This window comes from Galleria mellonella, unplaced genomic scaffold, assembly GCF_026898425.1.
Source record: "Galleria mellonella isolate WM207_F2 unplaced genomic scaffold, CSIRO_AGI_GalMel_v1 utg213, whole genome shotgun sequence".
NCBI classification, from domain to species: Eukaryota; Metazoa; Arthropoda; class Insecta; order Lepidoptera; family Pyralidae; genus Galleria; species Galleria mellonella.
This window is the reverse complement of record NW_026442039.1, coordinates 7,692,867-7,716,250: the sequence shown is the minus strand read 5'-3', so window position 1 is coordinate 7,716,250 and position 23,384 is coordinate 7,692,867. Positions and strand designations below refer to the sequence as shown.

Genomic DNA, 23,384 nt, shown 5'->3' with positions numbered 1-23,384 from the left:
ATTTAAAAAAATATATTTATTGTAACTGTAATAGTTTTTTTTTTTATATATCTTCCATGTACAGACCAGGGACCAGTTACTATTGTATTATATGTATTGATAGATATATGCATAGATAAACTTTTTATTTAAGCCATTTTTGACACACGTAAATATATATATATATATATATATATATATATATATATATATATATATATATATATATATATATATATATAAATAGCAAAATAATACATTCAAACAAATTACTATGCACTAATTCCTAATGGTCTTGCCATTTGCAGCCTAAACACTGTTATTGTTCTTTAAAAAATTTTTAAACACCAACATATGGTGTTCAGTTGTAGTCGGCAGTAAACGGTCTCAAGCCATCTGTATCCATTGACTTCCTGCAATGCATTTAGAGTCGTCACTGGTCACGCTATACTATGCTATGCTATACCATTTTGCCTGTACGGGATCGTCACTCAAGAACGTTTCTTCCCCATCGGTTGTCAGTTCTTCGAGCTACGTGACCAGCCCATTGCCGCTTCAGCTTGATTATCCTTAGGAATGGTATACATGTATTTTTTTTGATGAGTGAAAATGGTATAATAACCCCGCCTGAGCTAACGGGATATGCTGGCGGAGCACCAGTGAAGGGAAGATGAGAATGAAAACAGATCAGTTAGCCCATCATGATGAATTCATCAGGAATTAACAATGATAGTTTCCAGGGGGAACCGCGAGGAGGTCGACCTGGTTGGGTATATTGCTAGCATTAGGATTCTCAGTGTCCATTACTAACAATCCATTTCTCCCCGGTATACATGTATTAGAGGTATTATCGCATACACATCACCGTTTATTCTCTAATAGTTACGGTTATGTTATTCTTATTTTTAGTTATCGGTTACCTCTTTTCAATGGTGTCTACTTGACATAAAATCTATTGGTATATTTTTTTTTCTTTGACCTAAAAAATCTTTTTACGACTTTATACTTATTTATATTTTTGGTACGTTTTCCAAAGAATGCAAATCACGTATTCTTCGGCACCGTGAAAGCGGCCAACATGGCAGAAAGCACACGGAGCTAATTGCGAAAGTAACCCGTCACCAACTTCATTAAAAGGCAAAAGGTATTTTTTCATCAAAAACTCGGCATAAAGCGATGTTTACGTGCCGGGGCCGCTCCTTTGACCGGCACGCATCCTGTTAAACAATCTAGCTTAAAAACTCATAAAAATTAAAAATTCTGCGCGCGTCCGTGCGGCTCTGCGCGCCGCCATCAAGTGGCCAAATGAGTTTGCCTGTATTTACAATTACGGAACATTCCCGCGGCCGCAGGAGGGAACAATGAATGTAATGAGAGTACTCGACGCTCGAATATATTAAGCAATTAGACCGGCTTCCCTCGGATGCAACTACCGCGTTTTAAAGGTTAATTTTTTAGTTGGCTCTCTGTAAACATGTTCTGTTTCTTGCTTTCACAATTAAACACATGTATTCTTTTGCAAAGAGAACAGTTTTCGTTTTTACGTATGAATTGTGTTGTCAGTGATTTAAAATAACAGTATAATAAGATTTTGTTTACCTTTGTACTTCTGTTAGATTTGTGAGAAATGGGAAGTTGAAAATTGTGCAATTTCTATTATGTTAATACTAATGATAGTTGGAACTCAGCGAAATTGAAAATTCATAAGTATATATATAGTATTACCGTGTAGTTTCGGTGTGGAATGGGCCATTCCTTTCTTTTCCATGGATGTTGTAATAGGCGACTAAGGGAATTTAATAATCGAAGGATAGGCAGCAGCGTCTCTCTTAAAACTTCATCAAAGTTTTGGTTGGTTGCCAACCCGTCTGCCAAGTATGACAACTAATGGAAAAACTCATCAAAAGGAAGACCTTTGTTCAGCAGTGGACAGTTAACAATTGATATCATGTTCATCATAAAAGTATAGATCTTTATAAATGATAGAGAACACTTTGACACTGTTTTTAGAATAAGAATTCTAAAAATGTAATGGTCTACCTAAAGGAAGGTGGTAAACGTTATGTCGCCTATAGACATGTTAATTATTTAATAAACATTAAAACATGTTTATAATATAGTGTTTAAATATAAATTGAACATCCAAATGAGCGCTTCATATCGCACGTTTCATATAATAGGCCGCATTCAACTATCACCTTCCCACAAAATTAATTTCGGCTCACCGCTGACTCTGTGCCAACTCGACCCCGCATTGATTTTGGACACAAATTCGCCCGCTAACTAATCGCTGGTTGACATCGTGATGTCACCGTATTTAAGGTTATCCGACCGTGAAGAAAGCTTGCATGCTCACATGGACGATAGTGCACGTCGCCGCAAACTGTACACTGTCAGCATCGAGACACAATTTTGGTTAGAAATTGATTTTAAGTCAAGCAAGGAAAACATACCTAAATTGAATTTTAAAGACAGATCTTTTTAATTTTATAAATGTGAAGGTTTGTTGAGATGTTTGTACTCGTACGTTTACAATCATACTTAAACGGCTGAAAAGAACGAGAATTGAAAGAAATTGAACTTGAAGGAATGAAAATTGATACATGGGTAGTTTATAATATAATATATAGGATACAGATATATAGATCAAGCAGGTATGGGGAAAGCTAGTTTTACATAAGTGATTGATATATTAACTAAATTACTTAGTGCGGAATTGTAATTCACAACTTAAAAAGGCCTTAGTGATAATAAGTACATGATAATGGCAGAATGAAGGCATGGTGGTTTTGTTAATTTTAATCGTCTTTAACACATAAAGACAACAAGGACTTCATACTATCAGCAGTGTTAGTTGAAAAGTTTTGACTGCTCTTTTTCTTGGATTATAGATGTCAGCTTGTTAACTTTAGATTGGCTTGTTTCTGTAGTTTCGTTCGCGGGATTCTTTATATTCCTTCGGTTCCTGTAACTTCCTAATATTCTTCCTCAAGGCTCACTTACATTGTATTTGTAAACTATGAATAGTTCTATATGTTAAGGAAACTCTCAGCGATATAGTATATTTCTAGGTCCAGTAATTTGTTTTGAGCATTAATCACCTAGTCAAATTTTCGGATTAGAAATTTAATGGCCGTAATATAATCTCAAATTAGAATTAGGATTAGTGAATTACAATTTTGGAACGAAACCGGCCCCACTGCTCTAACAGCCAGCTCTCAAACGGGTGATGAGTGTTTCCATTAAATCCAGAAATAAAAAGAGGATTTGCAGCCACCGTATTAATTCAAACAAAAGCTTAACACGTGCCGAATTGGAAACGGGAGCAGTTTCCGATGCCGCGCGTAATTAAAGCATTCGACGCAAACCCTTCGCAAATAATCATAGCAGATGGGAGTGACACGTCCGAGGGGTGTTACGAGAGGGCGGGAGGGGGGGAGAGGGTCACACACAATTAGCGACAAGTGCCTTTCCACACCACACGTTAATTTTCGCTGGTACAAGAAATGCGCTCTTAAAATTAAACCCAATTTTTGGACGCTTTTGTTGGAAGCACCCACCAGCTCCTGATGGGCACTTGAACTGTTAATTTGCCGGTAAAACTCAGCTTTCTCTGTACCATAATTATTGTGAAGCAGTATTTTTTACTTAAAACCGCTTAATTATGTAGAGGTTGTGGCTTGACACGGATTGAGTTGACATGGGTTAAATGTCATGGTTTTAATATAATAACAAACGAACTTGGAGACATACAACTTTGGTTATATGATTTAAACCTAAAATTGGGTCCTTGCCATGTACCCTATATATTTTTCAAATACATATGTAGCACAAACGCAAGTCTTTACGAAGATTTGATCACGAATTTTAAGGTCGTCGAATTACTAGTATCTTTTGAGGTGAGAGAGATTGTGAAGGGACCCAGAGTTTTAAATATGTTGATAAGTATTAAATGTAATAACAATATCCACTAACATGATAATAATTTGATATAAATGTTATAATAAATAGACGAAAGAATTAAAATTGCTTTTAATTATTTCATAAATGATTACAGTTGTAAGCATATTAAATATTTCAACTAAAATAAAAGAGGAAGACAAAAATCTGTACAAAAGTCATCTGTATGGATAATTCTGGCCTATTTGTCTTTTAGGAGTTTTGCATGGCTGTTCTTCAGTTTGAAGGGAGGCGTATGGTAATAAAATAAATTCTGTTATAGATGTTCATGGTTTGAATTTATGGGTATGATACCATAGTTCCCGTAAATGACAACTCATGAAGGGTACAATTGGGGTTAAAGTATTATTCTGTTATAGTGTGTTGTTTGTGTTTATAGGCATCCATCACTTGGATCGTCAGCTTGATTACCATTTTAAGTTATAAAAATATAAAATAAAATAAAATTAATAAATGAGAGCTGCTTTTTTTTTTTTAAATCAAATGTTACTTATTTTAAAATCATAATTGACGATAAAATACCTTTCTTCCTTCTATCGACGGATATAGGCTGTCCATCTTCTCTTCTCCACATGATTTTGGGTGCTGGGAACCCATCAGCCTTACACACCAAGCTGATGTTTTGGTTCTCTCGCACTGCCACCGCTGACTGTGTGCTTTCCTCGTCTAAGATGTTTGGTGGTACTGTTGACAAAGCAGAGTTTGAATTTAGAATGCACATAATATACTTAGAGTATTCAAAAATATTGTTTCCAACAAATTAGGAATTAACTATGATCTCATTATGTAACTTGTCCATGTTAATTTTCAATTGTCATTTTAACGGCTTAATGACAAATTTTGTAAAAGCAAGAGTAGCTAGAATAATTTAACGACTATTGCCCTTGTAGTGAATGATTGAATGAATAAATGAATGAATTAATACATTTTATTGCTAAAAATTTGGTACAATAAGGTGATATGGTAATATTATAATGTTTTCACACAATTTGTCATTACTGACGTGCAACAGTCATTACAAAAATTATGACAAAAATATAATAATATATTTCTTTAATGTATAAAAATGTAAACGTAAATCTAAGAGAACGTAATATTCGACATGCTCATTTTTTGCCGAGCATATTTCAATATGAAACCAACACAGGAGTAGAAGAACATTGTAAAATGCACAAAAAACAAAATTCTATCTAATTGAGAATTCTGTTTTCAAGTGGTATTAAATATGGCAGTACATTATCTTTGGGTGTGATAGGATTAAAGTAATAGGAGCTATTAGGGTTCGTATTGAAATGTATGTACTCGTAATTCTTTTAACAAATAAATTAATATATCGGAATTCCAATTACGACCGTTAACTTTTTTTTGGTTCTATTTTCCCTGTGTACGGGGAAGGCAAAAGTATTAAGCCTATACAGCCATTGTCACCAGTTATTTTCTAGTTTTGCTAGATTGATTCTTCAAATGTTGAAATTACATATTCATATATGGATTTGAATATTCCTTTACATTTTATAAAAGAGAACTTATTTAACACACCAAGCTATATAAAAAGAAATAGGTATTGACCTACGTTGTGAATAAGGTTATATAGGAGGGATTGACTGAAAACCACCGCTGTGCAGCTGTTCACATTGCGCTGGGACACTCACAGCATCAGCTGAGCCGGTTCCTTTTGCCTAGTATGGGACACTTTTTGTATATGTTATTTATATTTTATATTGTAATTGTATGTTTACTGGCAATAAATGTTTCTATTCTATTCTATTCTAAAAATGTCATGTTTTAAAAATGAAAATTAATTACCAGAGGGAGACTTTGTACAAAAGTCATTTGCTTGGGTACCTCTATCCCATTCGTGTTTCAACCATAAAGTACATAGTTGTGTTTGCATGGCTGTGTTTCGGTTTGAAGGGTGGGATATTGCATGAATTTACACGGTACAGAGGAATAACACTTGAATCCTCAGGAATGGCAATGCATGGGGGATATCATGGGCGAAACAGTATAATCTGTTATATCCACGATACTGCTCATGTCTTTAAGTGACGGTTACCACTTTCCATCAGGTGGGCCGTCAGCTTGTTTGCCATTCTAAGTTGTATAAAAAAAATGAATTACAATTTGTCTAAACATTGATCCAGTGCAATAGTAAAAGCGTTCCGTTTTTTTTTAAACTGTCACAAAAATAGTTTTCCGCTTAGATACACAAGCCGGTCGCAACATATACAGTCAGTCTGTTATACTAGGGCTGTTCCGACCAAGTTTTAAGTGGAAATAAAGCGGTTTTTCCCCGTCGCTTCCCAGCCTTCGCACGTTGCAGCCTGTTGTTTTTATCTACGTTTTATTGCGGAGGGTCGGCCTGTGGCCGCTATCGAATCTTTACGGTTACGATTCGCATTCATTAATTGATTTCGACAAATTCTCCACGATTTTATCGTTCGCCCGTGAGAGTTTTTGTTATGAAGAATTTCGCTTATTGATCTTTCGAATAAAGTTATTTCACGTGTTATCTTTTAACGTTGTTGGGCTTATTGGTACTATTTCTAAAAAAATGTAAGTCTTTAATTGAAAGAAAATTTTTAAGAAATTATGTTTTTTGAGAAAGTCAAGTCATTTGGCTTATTGTAATGAATTTATGAGGAATTGATTATGAATTTCTAGAAGGAATAATGAGGTCAACCTACCAGGGTTTATTACTAGTAATTCCCATCAGTGTTTTTTCTTTTTTTTATGGGTGAAAATGGAATGGTAACCCCGCCTGCGCTAACGGGATACGCTAGCGGAGCACCAGTGAAGGGTGATTGATGAAGAATGAAAACAGGCCAGTTAGCCCATCATGATGAATTCATCAGGAATTAACCACGATAGTTTCCAGGGGGAACCGCGAGGAGGTCGACCTGGTTGGGTATATTGATAGCAATGGGATTCTCAGTCTCCATTACTAACAATCCCTTTCCCCCCTCCCATCATTGTTTGCTTTACTAACAATTCCTTTTCTCCTGATGTAGGATGTTAGCAGTGACGGTACTGTCAAAGGAATCAGGTACACCTGGCAGAATTGACACTCATGTCAATAATAATAACGTGATTATAGTTGTAACTAATACACTCATGTCAGTCGGGACGTGAGCTACTCAATGGGAGCACGTGTTTCATGCTCTGTCTCAACGTCGAGCGTCGTTGTTTTACTGTCTGAAATTGTATTTCCGTAAATATGAACAATATAATAATAATTATTATTATTTCAGCCGTTAACTGTCCACTGCTGGACATAAGCCTTCCTTACAAGGGGAGATATGCCAGTAGTTGCCATGCTCGGCAGACGGGTTGGCAACCGCATTTAGGCGTTTCAGGATGTTTTAAGAGGGATGCTCCTGCCCATACCTCGCTCTCCCTTAATCGCCTCTTATGACACCCTAGGGAAGGAAGGGGTGGCCCATTCTATGCCGGGACCAGACGGCGATAATATAATATATATTAATCATTTATTCAGCTACAAAACATACAAATATTAATGACAAATTTATACATTAAAATCATATTTTTTCTAGTAGCAGCTGAAATGGTCTTCACTCAATTTAAGCTGTAACGTGTTGCTGCAGCGCTGATTTCTAGTGGGGCCACCACTTAATAGGTCTCAATATCTTGTTCAAAGTTAAAAAAATCGGATTTTTACCTTTATTTGTGCTGTACGTCAGCGCTTTTCGTTTGTTTTGATTCTAGAATTACCCTAAAGGTTATGGTTCTCTTGCAAATGTCAAAATATGCGCTGTAAACGTTAATATCTTTTCATTGCGTTGATTTAGAAATTTGTTTTTTTTACAGTTTTAATGGTTTGTAAATTTAAATATCGGTATTATATTAATTTTAGCTGCATACCTTTGCATACGCATTACTGAGAAAAAGGGTGTTGGGAGACGGACACTGTCCGTCCGATGTGACAACAAAGTAACCTAAAGTGGTTTCATTTTAAACATATAGCGGCTGTTAAAACTCTTCAAATACTTTGTTTTCTACTAATCCGAGGTTACTAATTTGAAAAATTAAGATATATTAATTTTTCGAAAACGAACCATCGTCCAATGGTTGACTAGTAGAGAACACCGTCCGGTGTTAAGTCCGCCAAATATATATATATATATATATATATATATATATATATATATATATATATATATATATATATATATATATATATATATATATATATATATATTTCGCTGTGCGTTAAAGTTTAAAAAAAAATATTTATACTTAAATATAAATTTACGCTCTCGACAGACTCTCGACAGTCCGCTACAGGAATATTCTTGGATACTTCCAAGAATTGTACAATCTGGACAAGCCAATGATTGTAGGCAAGATAGAGGGAAAAAACCACGCGGACGATCGCCTAATCGATGGTCGGACCAAGTAACCGCCGTTACGGGACTGTCAATTGCAGCTGCCCTACGAGAGGCTGAAGACGATCTTCAAATGAAGGTCGACGATCAGACTTCAGACGATCTGCGAAATGGAGTAACATCATAAGAGAGGCAACAGACAAGTTTCAAGGACACGACCTTCAGTAATGAAGTGGACGAAGAGAGAGAGAGACAGAGATAAATTTACAACTCTATTTAGATAATGAAATATGAGGTGTGAGGGAATGAGGATACATTTTAAGAAAATAAATTAGTGTCTATCTATATACAGATATGTGGTAGTGTGTGTATCAATGTAATTTAAAGAACCTAGCTTTTCAACAGCACTGCCACTGGATATTGGTATGGCAATTTTTCTTTGTGCAATAAAGGGGAAAGGCGAAATAAACATATGACTGTGGAGCGTGGCGCGTGGGCGTATGTACCACTTGCGCTCATTTATATACAGCCAGAAGGGACCAATTTTCAAATTCATTAGTTATGGCAGTATATATCGTTTTACTAATCTATTACCATTTTTATTTTTATATTATACAGACTGTAGTTTAAATCTTTAGTGTCTTTATTTATCACTCTGAAAATTTCTTCTCTAGTTAACAAGAAGAAAAATACCTCCTTAAAAAGATTATATGTTTGTATTATTACATTTATTTTGGTACACAAGGTGACGTCAATATTATTAGCGTCCTGTAAGAGCTTTGTTATTAACTGGATATTTTTTTCAAAGAAATCCATTGGTCGACATTGACTGGTTAAGCTGCTAAGGAATTTTTATCTTCCACTAATTAATATTCTCAGTCAATTTTGCAACGTAGCAGGACATATGCTACGAAATTGACAAATGGAGTGAACAAGTAACTTTATGGTATCCAAGAGAAGACACTAGAAGAAAGGGGCGCCCGAAAATAAGATAGATAGACGACATCCGTCAAACTTTAGGGCCTTACTGGAGTAGAGTGGCGGAGGATAGAGTTCAGTGGAGAGAGCTGGAGGAGGCCTATGCCAGGAGGCACACCGAATTGAGAGATATATTATAATAAATAGAAAGGGAAAATATGTCTTACTAGGGTTATAGAGAATTCGGAGTAAAAGGGCTTATATATATATATAATTAATATTCTCTTGTCTGATATGCTTTAGAATATATTTTAACGTAGGACACCTATTGACCTATTTATAGAGAACCTTGTTAAACCATAATTTAGTAATAAATTTAATTCATTTTATCATTCATTCATTTATATTTTTTTCTTGTCGAGATATGTACTAGAATGCTGCAAAATATAATTGGCCACCAAGAAAATCACTATGTAACTGGCCACTAATAAAAGAAAAATCCCAACTTGTTCTATAAAAAAAAAAAAAAATATTTGTCATTTGTTATTACTAATAATGATTTTCCCGCTCTGTATTATATTACATTTTCCCGTTGTTTTTTTTTTATGAAAACACAATCTTAATGTGCCTTCACACGAATTTGGTGAAAATACTGTCCTAGAAATATTTGCAGTGTATGAGAACTGTAGCGCGTGTTTTTACATTTTCCACAAGAAACTGTGTCCATATCCTGCAGTCTGTTGTCTTCATCAGATTGGTTCCGGTATGTGTGCTATTTTTTATAGCACGCTGGATCGGATTACAGGTCATTAGGTCTCGTTGTTATTTTTATATAATAGCATGACCCATTGATTCTATAGCCACCTGATGGTAAGTGATAATGAAATCTATCCGTGTGGGTTGCAGATCCCACGCAAGATTACATCTAATCTGCGGCCCACGCCATGTCGGCTGATATAAATATTTTTTCATACTTCTCTTGAAGAAATCCATGTTATACTTGGCAGGAAACACAGGTCTTGGAAGGGCTTGAAAGAGCTCCCAAACTAGTTTATGGGCATTTGTTGTTCCGAAGTCAAGAGACTATATAAGTTTGTGAAAGAACTAAGATCAGTCCTCCTAATAAGATCGGTGAAGTTTCATGTCCAGAGGGAGACTTTGTACAAAAGTCATTTGCTTGGGTATCCCTGTCCCATTCGTATTTCAACCGTAAAGCAGTTATGTTTGCATGGCTGTGTTTCGGTTTGAAGGGTGGGATATGGCGTGAATTTACATGGTACAGAGGAATAACACCTGAGTTCTCAGGAATGGCAACGCATGGGGGGTATCATGGGCGAAACAGTATACTCTGTTATGTCCATGGTACTACTCATGTCTATAGGCGACGGTTACCACTTTTCATCAAGTGGGCCGTCAGCTTGTTTGCTATTCTAAGTTGTATAAATAAAAATGTCGCTCCATCAGTGACAAAACATTTTGATGTTGGACAATTTATTCCCTTAAAAATGCACTACTAAACATGTAGCCATATTAATAAAATAACTTTAATTTCGTTTCTTATCTTTAAATATTTTTGATAAAACTGTTCCGACATCATAATCTTCAAGAGAAGAGCATATTTCTTATTAAAAGGTTGGCTACCTTCGTGAAAAGAGCAAGTAAGAGAGAGTAGAATTTTAATGCCTCTGGTGTTACGGGTGATCATGAACGGCAGTTATCACTTATTATCACATGAGTCGTACGCACGTTTGTCCCTGTGTTATAATAAAAATATCGGCTGCCGAACATATACATCACCCATAAGGGCGGTATGCCGGTAGTTGCTACGTTGGTTTTTATGGCGTTTTAAGAGAGCAGCAGTATTTCCGAACCGATACGACAACATAACCTTCAAGAAAAGAGCATATTTCTTTTTAAAAGGCCGGCAGCACACCTGCAATGCCTTTAGTGTTGTGGGTGATCATGGGCGGCGGTAGTCACTTACCACCAGGTGAGCCGCATGCTCGTTTGCCCTCTGTGTTGTAAAAAAAAAGATTCTGCCGTCCGTTCCTCGAACAACTTCTCCTCCTTTAACACCCACGGGAAAGGAAGGAGTATTCCATTCTCTATCGATGTATATTGGATTACAAACTAATATTAAATTCATCAAGCGACAAGTGGAAGTTGCTCTTTTAGCTGCAACCCGAGCAAGTTGCTAGTAAACTTGTAATTCGCTATGTAAATCAGGCGGGCGGCGCTGCAGACGCGTCAATTAGCCATTAACAAGTGGCAAACAGTTTGACGGAGCTGATGCGGATTCGATACAAATGTTAAGCTGTTGATTTAGTTGCAATACAGATCTAACGATTTACAAGGCAAAGACTAATGCCTAAACGCTTGGCTTGGTGGGGTGGGTCTTTGAGCTCCCTATAATATCGTTGGATACAATGATGGCTGGCTCATCCGTCATATTCGTGAATGGGTGCTTCTTGTAGGGACTGCTCTTTTCAGGACTACTACAATTGATTGTAGCTTGTATCTGTATGAAATTTATGATAAATATCGTATCCATTCACATATTTATTTCTTTTCTAAACTAAACTTTTGTAAAAAAAGCAACAGCTAAATTTCATGCCCGTTTTTTTCAGCTGCAATTGTATTTTTTGTTTTACAACACAGTGGGCAAACGAGAATACGGCTCACCTGATGGTAAGTGACTACCGCCGCCCATGATCACCCACAACACCAGCGGCATTGCAGGTGTGGTGCCGCCGTTTTAAAAATGAATATACTCTTTTCTTGAAGGTTACGTTGTCGTATCGGCTCGGAAATACTTCTGCTGGAAGTTAATTCCAAAGAATGGTTGTGCGTGCTTATTTCGGACTATGCGATAAAATAATATGATTAAATAATGATTCTTAAAAATGACTAATTAAAATTATTATAATTGAGTGTACTGGAATTAAAATAATTTTTATTTATTTATTATTTACTTATAACTAAAAATTAGAACCTCTTACAAATTCATTTTAACTCTTAGACTATTTTGTCACTTTAGAAAAAGATAAAACCTTTAAAAAGCTAAAATAGGTTTACGAGATATTTGACGTTTTTATGAATAAAGAGGAGAAGTTTTATTATTACTCTAGCAGTAAAATTGTACATCTTTCCCAAATAGTATATGGATTGAAAACCAATGATAAATCTACACCTCTAATACTAACTCGATATTTGGATGCGTCGTAGTATGTTAGACGTGTTTTGTTATTTTTAACAATTTATTTTTAAGTGAATACTCATATATTTAGATATGCTCTTAATGGGATTCGAAAGATTTTGATTTCACCATAATAAAGCAATAAAAAGACTTCAGTTAGAATAAATAAAAAAAAAAAGTTTAAAAGATTATATGTTCCCAACAATTTTTTTTTATTCTTCGCAATTATCTTCTTTTTTTTTCAGTATTTCAAATTGAACGAGTACAAAACCGGTATGTTTGTACTACCAGAATTGTAGATTACTTTTGTAGAGTAGAGAAAGCAATTACTTGTACCCATCAAGAAGCACAATAAAGGAAGCTTACTACCTTTCAATTTGTAGGGATGTAATTAAAAGTTTTTCTTTAGAAACGAACCGAAACAACATGGACTTCATTATCAATATTTTATTATTCTTATTTGAAAGTTCCTCTCGCTGTATTTTTATGAATTCATCCAGAATATTAGCCTACAAAGGGTTGGTGAAAATATTAATTTAAATTAACAATTAGGTTAAAATTGAATTAGTAAATTTGGATAAAGACTTTGGGGAATTTATTTCGAAATTCTTTTGGGCCGTGTAATAATATTTTGTGATGCTTTTGTTTGTATACAGTAGTTACAATGTTTCAACCAAATTTAAAAAGAAGGAAACTTTCAGCTGTAATTTACCTATATGTGTATTATTTTTTATTAAAAAAATACTTTTTTTTATACAACTTAGAATGGCAAATAAGCTGACGGTCCACCTGATGGAAAGTGGTAACCGTCACCTATAGACATAAGTAGTACCATGGACATAACAGAGTATACTGTTTCGTCCATGATACCTCCCATGCGTTGCCATTCCTAAGGACTCAGATGTTATTCCTCTGTACCCAGTAAATTTACGCTATATGATATGCAAACACAACTGCTTCATGGTTGAAACACGAATGGGACGGAGGTACCCAAACAATTGACTTTTGTACAAAGTCTCCCTCTGGTACTTACAGATTGGTTCCATAGAAATTTTATCAAAATTAAATAAAACTTAAATAAAAGACTTTGCTTCCCTCTGTGTGTTCTACTGTTTGAATAACGGATTGTGTTCTGAGAAATTATTCTAAATTATGCCCACAGTTACCTTTTACCATTGCACCGCTCGCTATCGACAGGGAATTCATTCTCACATGCTTCAATCTAAATGGTTATGTACAATGCGGTTTGAAAGGAGTTTCCTCCAGCAAACGCTCAGGCTACGGAATGAACTCTCTGCCGGAGTTTTTCCCTAGAGACTACAATACGGGGTCCTTTAAAAAATGTATTTTAAGGGTTTTCCAGGGTCAGCGACGTGCACGTTACAAGCTTACGTGGTTACAGTGATCGTTTACCATCAGATGGGTTTCATACATGTTTACCACCTTATGGTATAAAAAAAAGTCCTCATGTCTTGATTTAGTTTTGGTAAATTCATCTAACTGACCTGTTTTATCCTCCCCGATCATTATTCACTGGTACCCTGTCAGCGTACATCGATAGTGCAAGGCAAAGTTGCCATTTCATAATTATCCTTTAAAAAAATATCTTTGATTGCCCAATTACGGAATGTAGTGAGAATATTTATTTTTATTTTCGATTTTAGAATATGAACATATTATATCTATTTATTTTATATTACTTGCGTGTAGTCTTAGCATAGTACGGGCCACCCCTTTCATCCCGTTTGTAACTGTGGGTAGCGTAAGAGGCGTCTAAGGGAATGGTCGAGGATTTTTTTTTATACCACTGAGGTGGCAAACAAGAATACGGCCCACCTGATGGTAAGCGGTTACCGTAGCCTATGAACGCCTGCAATACCAGAGGTATTACGCGTGTGAGGAATAGGCAGTAATGGCCTATTTAAAATATCACCAAAGTCTGATAGTTGTTGCTAATCCGCATGTCTAATATGGCAATTACTGGCAAAACTCCCCATCACGGAGGAGGGCTATATTTAGCAGTAGACAGTAAACAACTGATGACGATATGATGACGATACAAAACAGAAGAAGAAGAAGAATTAAGATAACATCAGAGTGGTTTTGTTTCTGTAGTTTACATATATATTTTTATTCCTTTTTGGTGTGGTGGTTAAAGAAAGAGAAGCTTACCAACTACTTGTAGGTATCCGACTTGGCTGATCATGGGGTTGGTGTTAACTTGACACATGTAGTAGCCGCGGTCCTCTTGCTGCACCTGACTCACGTGCAGTAGCCACGTCATGGCGTTGTCATGGGATACGCTGAACCTCGCCAGCCGTGTGATGACATGCCTGTGGATCGTCAGGATCATCTGACGATCGATGTGGATCCACGCCACCTGTTCGACCAACAGTGTTGTGTTTTAATTTAATTTAATCTTAGTAGTGCGTTCGAATAATACTTAGAATGGCTAATAAGCTAACGTCCTGCCTGATGGTAAGTGGTAACCATGTTTTATAGATTTAAAGAGCATCATATATATTAGAAGCTGTATAAAAGAAGCCGAGTAAGTCCCGGTATAGAATAGGCTCCCCCTTACTTTCCCGTGGGTGTCGTAAGAGGAGACTAAGGGAGCTTATGATAGGGAGAAGGGCAGCAGCATTCCTCTTAAAACATTACCAAAAGCCAAATTGCGGTTGCCAACCTGCTTGCCAAATGTGGCAACTAGGCAAATGCCTATAATATACCATACATGAGAAGAAAAATGTAAAGCCTCTATATCTTGTAATTTAAAATTACAAAAATATCTATTATGCCTTAAGATTAGTTGGGGAAAAAAATATTTTTGTTAGTTTGCCATTTGTGTGTATTTAATAGCTAACTCGGCACACATTGTTATACATCATAAAAAGTATTGAGGGTCACATATCAGGAAACAATCCTGTGTCTAAAGTTGGACATAAAAATATATATTAACCCATTCAATACGGCGGCCATATTGAGATCCCTATGCAGTATACGGCTTAGTTTTTCATAAACGGCCGTCACTGACGGCACAACTTTTTCTACGTATATGGCTTAGTTAATTGTTAGGAGTGACTGCCAGTAAATAACGGGCTTCCACAAGTGACTGGAACGGTCTAAAGCACGTTTGAAACTAAAGGAAACCGAGCGCCTCGGAGCGCTCGCCGTCATTGGGTAAGGGTGGGGACAGCGCCTCGAGGCGCTTGCCGTCACAACGTATAACATTGGAGAGCGCCCTGGCGCGCTCTCCGCATTGAATGGGTTAAAAAAAAATCATTTAAATCCATTTATCAGATTCGTAGATTACTGTTTTTAAGATTTTACATGGTATATAAACGATTGGTCGAGAAAGTTACAATTAATCTTTGCAAATAAATACCCCAATAGTGAGAATATGAACAAGTACATATAGGAATGAGATGAGAATAAATGCTGCCGATTGTAAACCTATGATTTGGTTCAGACTTGACGAAAATATAGTATTGAAACAACATGTTTGAAGAATATACTTATTAAAAACTACACAAAAATTTACAAAGTTCTTTTCGAATTCGGCGATAAATCATTTAATAAATTCAATTACCCTTTTTTCAGTTTGAAGAATAAAAGCTCTCTATTTTTAAGATTCTACTTAAAGAGTCCTTTATTCATGTCTGGTTTTTATTTCAACATAGAATTACTCATTCACTGAAATCGATAAGATGCCACGTAATTTATTCTTTCTTTTCAGTTTAAATGTAACCAAAGCATCTAGATAAGGTCTAGTCACGTCAATAAATCTAGATAGCTAGATACGTTTTAGGATTTATTCAGTTTTATAGCAACAATAAAGATTTCATTTCTGTAACGGAAAGTTTACAACCGGCACCTGGTTTGAACGTGAATATTAACCGATACAACAAAGGTTACTGGCCGTGCAGTTGAACCGGGAGTAAAATTTAACTGTAACAGTTCAGGAAATTGGATTTGAACCACCACAATGAATAGTGAATTATGTGTATTAACGTGTTCTCCACCTTACAGAAAAGCCTGTATGCACTAGACAATTTCCTTTTATGTAAACCATATGATTTGTAGAATAAAATATTAGGTTTTAATGCTGAGACACTAAACATTTGGATACCAATTCCGGGTGTTCTAAGTATCCTAGCATAAAACTCATTTTCAAAGTCATATTTATATTTTTTATAAACCGATTGTCATTTGATTCGGGCTTCAGATGGTCGGTGAGTCCCAGCCAGTATTATTTATAATAATATCGCTTTGTCCCACTGGGCCAGATATTATTGACTCGTGGGTGGTAGCCCACGCAGATTAAGTCCGAGAAATAAGCTTTAGAGCTTCGAGGCTCATACCTGATTCCCTGTAAGGCGTGTACATGACCCGTTGTAGTCATATTAGGATTTTTCTAAAAGGATTGTCATTTGATTCGGGCTTCAGAAGCTAGATAGAGCCACGTTAAGGGCCTTTTTGTAAGATGTCGTCATTGATTTTGTCAGATCTCCTAAAAGGACTCGAGTAGAGGCCTCGGAGTGGACCTTTTTCCCCGGAATCATCACCGGTAGTAACTTCCTTCTAGTCTATAAAATCATTGCTTCGGTGACTGGTATCTTGGTAGTTTTGGATGGTAAGATTTGGGTCTTTTTTTCCCTCTTGTATGCCAAAATCATTGGTACAAGAAGCTAATATCCACACACGAGTAGTGATGTGTATTGAGGCTTGTGGCGTCTGGTCAAACGTAAAAGTCTTTGTAAAAAAAAAACACCAATTTAAAGAGACATTTTATTAATGTACAGAAATTGCCTGGTCTGCGCGAGCTATTAAGCAGATTTTGTACTATGTATACTGGGCAATTAATAGGAATACTGAATAATTTTTAATATATATCTAATATTATATATAGAAAAGATCCAGACTAATACAAACAGTAGGGGGGAAAGGGATTGTTAGTAATGGAAACTAAGAATCCCATTGCTAGCAATATACCGAACCAGGTCGACTTCCTCGCGGTTCCCCCCGGAAACTAACATGGTTAATTCCTGATAAATTCATCATGATGGGCTAACTGGCTTGTTTTCATCCTCATCAATCACCCTTCACTGGTGCTCCGCCAGCGTATCCCGTTAGCGTAGGCAGGGTTACCATACCATTTTCACCCATAAAAAAAATACAAACAGTAGATACTCATAAAGACGAATCCTTACTTATAAATATGACAATAAGTTAGATTATTTGTTACCTTTTAGCGCCTCAGCAGGTCAAGAAATCACTATGAAATTTGGTATACAGGTACAGCGGTTAAGGTACAATGTGTTAAATATCATGTGTGCTATCAAGGCTATCGATACTAGATGGGGTGGTTAGAGACATAACTCGGTTTGAGTGTGAAATCGTTTCATTCTATTGAAATCATTATATCATTTTTTTTTACTCCGACGCAATCCACTGTATGCGGCCTCAAATAATATGTCGAGTGTTGTTCAATTTATTCTGAACAGCTCCGACTTTTTTGTTTATGTGTAGTCACGTTCACGTTCTAAAGAGAGGACTGTTATCTGTCTCGTGGACTTCAATCGAGAAAGAATGAGACGGTAGCATTCTTCTAGGGCTCATTTCAAAGGCTACAGCTGTAGTGATAATTAAATTTTTAAATTTCTATCGTGAACTCGTTTAGTGTCCGTGAAAATGTTAACAATTTTCAAAATTTGTTGTCTTGCAAAGGTCGACTGACCAAATTGCCAGTGATAGTCTATTTTTTGTGCCCGATGAAATTACGAGGTATGTTTTTTCTGAACTTTTGTACAGCAAAACTTTTTCTTGTCTATAGGCGACGGTTACCACTTTCCATCAGGTGGGCCGTCAGCTTGTTTGCCATTCTAAGTTGTATAAAAAAAAAACAGTGTATTCTGGTAACAATTTCCTTTAGATAGATTGCCTGTTTGTTTACCATTATAAGTTATAAGTTAAATAAAAAAAAAACCCACAAAACATTGTAGGAAACTAAAATAATGGAAGATAGATTTTTTATGATGGTCGTTCTTTTCTTAAGAACTTTATCTATTATAATTTAAGATATTTTTTTTTATACAACTTAAAATGGCAAATAATCTGACGGCCCATCTAATGGAAAGTGGTAACCGTCGCTTATAGATATGAGCAGTACCATGGACATAACAGAGTATACTATTTCGCCCATGATACCCCAATGCATTGCCATTCCTGAGGACTCAGGTGTTATTGCTCTGTACCCTGTAAATTCACGCCATATCCCACCCTTACTGTACTGTATAGTAAAATACTACAAACAAACAATCACTTCATATATTTCAATTTTTATCTTATTAGCTTGTACCTGCAACTTCGCCGGATATGTTTTCTGATCCAGATTAAAAGTGGCCTATATTCTTCTTTTTTTTTATACAACTTAGAATAGCAAATAAGCTGACAGCTAACAAATCACCCACTTTTCATTACCTAATCTGTAAACCTATTATAAGCTAACAAACAAACAAACTGACTTTCACATTTATAATATTAGTAAGACAAATGAATATTAAGTACAAAACAATTCCAAATTACTTCATCGTAGACAGCAGATAAGTGGTAAAGCGCGCGAAGCTATACCACAAACATATCTACGAACTAACTAAATCTTGGGAAGCCACGCACTACTGTTTACTTTGACAAAGTCGCAGCGGCGTTAAATTTTGCCCGCCGCCACCGCAGCGTGGGACTGTATCGCAGTGTCGCACTGCGCAACAGTCAATACATTGCATATTTTACGACAATTCTCAACTTTACTCCCACTATGTCTGTTTTTGTACCTTTATATCTGATTAGGTTATAGGCTTCATGTATCGATTGAACGAATTAAATACGTTATATCCCCTAATTAGTTCTTACATAACATACTTAGGTAATATTAAAAAAAAAATCAGCTTCACTCGGTGCTGTATAAGTGCAGGATAATTTTTTTGGTTTACAAAAATCATCAAAACGGCTCATAACTGGCTTTATTAAAAAAAAAAAAAACATATTGTGTACTATGACGTCCTAATAATTTTCAAATAATTAAGTAATTTAATTCAAACAGAATTACTAGTAAATAAATATTAATGTAACTAAGAGTTAGTTAAGAATAATATTATTTTGTCTAACTCAAAGTTTATTGGTATTCAGATACAACACTTGTTTGCAGATCGAATTAATGAATGTATAAAAAACACATGATTATGATTGATGTAAACTTACAATAATCTTTGAGGGTCGAAATAAATTATTTTACTTCAATTTCTGCCTTTACTTTAGTAGGTATATTTTTTTTACAAGTATATATAATACAAGTATGTTCGAATGCTTCAAATAATTAAATTGTGTTCTACAAACAAAATCAACGTAAATTGTGACAAATCCAGTTTTTTTTTTTTTATTTAGAAACTAATTTAAACTAGTGTATCGATTTTGATAAAATTTCTATGGGACCAATGTGTAAGTATATCTTTTTAAATAAAAAAGAACTTTCCAAATCGGTTTATAAGTGAGGGTGTTATGAGGTAACAAACATACAACAATTACAAAGAAAGAAAGAAATATTTATTTAGTACTTAATTTCATATATAATAATATAACATTTAACAATAAACAAAAAAACTCCTTTATTAAGTCAGCAGAAAAAAAAATGGTGTATCCATTTGGTAATTACACCACCTTATATATAAATCGCAATAGTCGTAGAATACTGACGGATCTATATATGTAATATTTGTCAGATCCGTCAGTATTCTACGACTATGACGAAATATACTCTTCAAACTTACACATTACACGTTGTATCAGAAATTAAAAAAAAAAATACAAATATTATTTACAATTACACGCAATTATATATTCATAAATCATATAAATTATCACCGAGTTATAATCTATTAACAAGAACTGGATGCCTGATTAAATGACGTCATAATTTATCTGTGGCACGATTCCGGCCGGTAATAAGTACGCCGGCTGTGAGCACCTCCACTCTATTAGTAGGGGAGACAGTTATGATGTATTTGAAAAGGTCCCACGTCGGGCGCCAATAGGTGAATCAATAAGACCGAAGTAATCCATGATTGATGTGTTTAGGAAACGTTTATGATTATATGAGATTACGTATACTATTCGATTTGTAAGCGACTAGTAAAAGAGGCTGTTGATTCGGCTATATTTTTATTTTATATGTTGTTATAATATATTTTCGTTCGCTTCAATATTTATTTTCGCAATTAATGGGGTTTATTTTGCGCTAATATTAATTGTGTAACATTTGTTGTAACAATTTTTTTTAAGTGAAATCTTGTTAGTCATAAAGTAAAAATTTATTAGTAGACACGTGATTTTGTGTTCTTAATTTTTAACTTTTAAATTATTTGTGTATACAAAACTGTGATCTGCGAGTGTATTAAATTTATTAATTTGAATTATAAATATATTAATTTTATTGATTATTATTTTGCGGAGTTTTTTTTTTTATACAACTTAGAATGACAAACAAGCTGACGGTCCACCTGATGGAAAATGGTAACCGTCGCCTATAGACATGAGCAGTACTATGGATATAACAGCGTATACTGTTTCGCCCATGATACCCCCCATGCGTTGCCATTCCTGAGGACTCAGGTTTTATTCCTCTGTACCCTGTAAATTCACGCCATATCCCATCCTTCAAACCGAAACACAGTCATGTAAACACAACTGCTTCACGGTAGAAACACGAATGGGACAGAGGTGCCCAAGCAAACGACTTTTGTACAAAGTCTCCCTCTGGTAAAATCAATGTTTTTATTAACTTACTATACATAGAGTTGGATGTATATTAATTGTAATCCTTATGGTGTTTAAAATAATATTTTTTTATAAATAGGACTCATATTTTTCATCGAAGGTTTTGATGAAAAAAACATATTGAATTCCATTAAATGAATTGCAGTTGAAGAGATTATCTCCATTTGAAAATATCGGTACGACTTTTTATTAAGTGAAATATCAAACATACTTTTGACTGGTATTTTTAAATACATTCAATGGTATGAAGCGTTCAATACCTTTATATCTTTAAATTGCATATGTATATGTCATTATTTTCCTACCCTTATTCAAATAATTATTTGGGCTCAGCGTATTACATTAGCGTATATCTTAGTTTTCAATGCTTCAAGGTTTAATAATAAAAAAAGAAGGAATACAAGTTATTACTTATATAATCGCAATTATAATAGTTACATATCGTCACAGTCGTAGAATACTGACGGATCTGACAAATATTACATATATAGATCCGTCAGTATTCTACGATTATGACGATATAATTGATATAAAAGCTTTTTTTTATTTAAGAACTTAATAATATATTCATATCTGTTAACATTAATCAATGCAAAATTACTGACAATGAAAAAAGTCTATTTTGGCGCCCAACGTGGGACTCTGTAAAGGAATTATCCTAAATATTCACCCTTAATTGCTTAATTCGTGGAACGATGCTGTTTTAATTCAGTTATTTCTCATTGGGGTCAACAAATTACATGCGAAATATGAAAGTTAGAGGAATAGCCGAGTTCAGAACTTAACCCTCTGTCAGATTTTCATACTGCCTCTTTTCACTTCAAATTTATTTGGGCATATTTTATTATGTAGCTTCTGTACTACAATGCAAATTGATGGATGGATTTATGATAGATTTTTTTACTTACAAAGAAAGTCTGTCTTGTATAGTATTAAAAGATTATAAAAATGTATTTTTTATTAAAGCATTTGTATTTATGAGTATAGGTGTATGTTTGTGTTAGTCATTTTTTTACAACACAGGGGGCAAACGAGCATGCGTCTCACCTGATGGTAAGTGAGTACCGCCGCCCATGATCACTCACAACACCAACGGCATTGCAGGTGTACTGCTGGCCTTTTAAAAAGGAATATGCTCTTTTCTTGAAGGTTATGTTGTCGTATCGGTTCAGAAATACTGCTGCTGGAAGTTGATTCCAAAGAGTGGTTGTGCGTAGAAGAAAGTGCCTTGAAAAACGCACTGTGGAAGACCGCCACTCATCTAGATGGTTGGGATGAAATTTTAGTTTATGCCGGGTTGTACGATGGTGAAAATCAGCAGCAGGTGTCAATCCGAACAATTCCTCAGAGGTCAATGGTCTGGGTATTTTCTTCGTCTAATACATAACTATTATTTTAAATTATAAAAAAAAAGAAGTAAGTATATTATCAATTATGTAGCATTCATAGTACAAGCTTTGCTTAGTTTAGGACTAGAATACAATGTATAATGTGCATAAGGATTATTTATTTATATATGTATATTTCGATATATGTTGGTAACAAATAGTACTTATATAATATATTGGTAATAAAATTATAAAGTTATAGCATCCTAAATTAAAAAATATATCTTCCTAATGTTTTTTTACAACATAGAATGGTATAAAATCTGAGGGCTTATCTAAAATAATATATATGAACGTCTTTGGATGTGAAATAATAGCAGAATAATGCTGTGCCAGATATTTTTGGAATTACCTTCATATCTCTTTTTTTATGCAACTTAGAATGGCAAACATACTGACGGCCCACTTGATGGAAAGTAGTAACCGTCGCCTATAGACATGAGCAGTAGCATGGACATAACAGAGTATATTGTTTCGCCCATGCATTGCCATTCCTGAGGACTCAGGTGTTATTCCTCTATATCCTGTCAATTCACTGCTATATCGCACCCTTTAAACCGAAACACAGCCATGCAAACACAACTACTTCACGGTTGAAACACGAATGGGAGAGAGGTGCCCAAGCAAACGACTTTTGTACAAAGTCTCCCTCTGGTAAACGATCTACAATTACTATTATAATCTTACTGTAGTAGAATTAAACATACTTAAACAATCTAAAACAAACATACTAAAACATCATAGGCATTTTAACTCAAAATATAATAT

The 23,384-nt window shown here is 35.1% G+C and overlaps 1 protein-coding gene across 1 annotated transcript in view; it reads right to left on the bottom strand.

Annotated features, from left to right (window-relative positions):
- Window positions 1–23,384, bottom strand: part of LOC128200600 (lachesin-like) — a 128,784-nt gene that overhangs the window by 30,174 nt on the left and 75,226 nt on the right. Inside the window, exons 4-5 of the mRNA XM_052894541.1 lie at window positions 14,572–14,779; window positions 4,462–4,623 (exon numbers count right to left, since the gene is read on the bottom strand). Coding sequence (XP_052750501.1) covers window positions 4,462–4,623; window positions 14,572–14,779 — 370 coding nt within the window. The remainder of the gene's footprint in view (window positions 1–4,461; window positions 4,624–14,571; window positions 14,780–23,384) is intronic.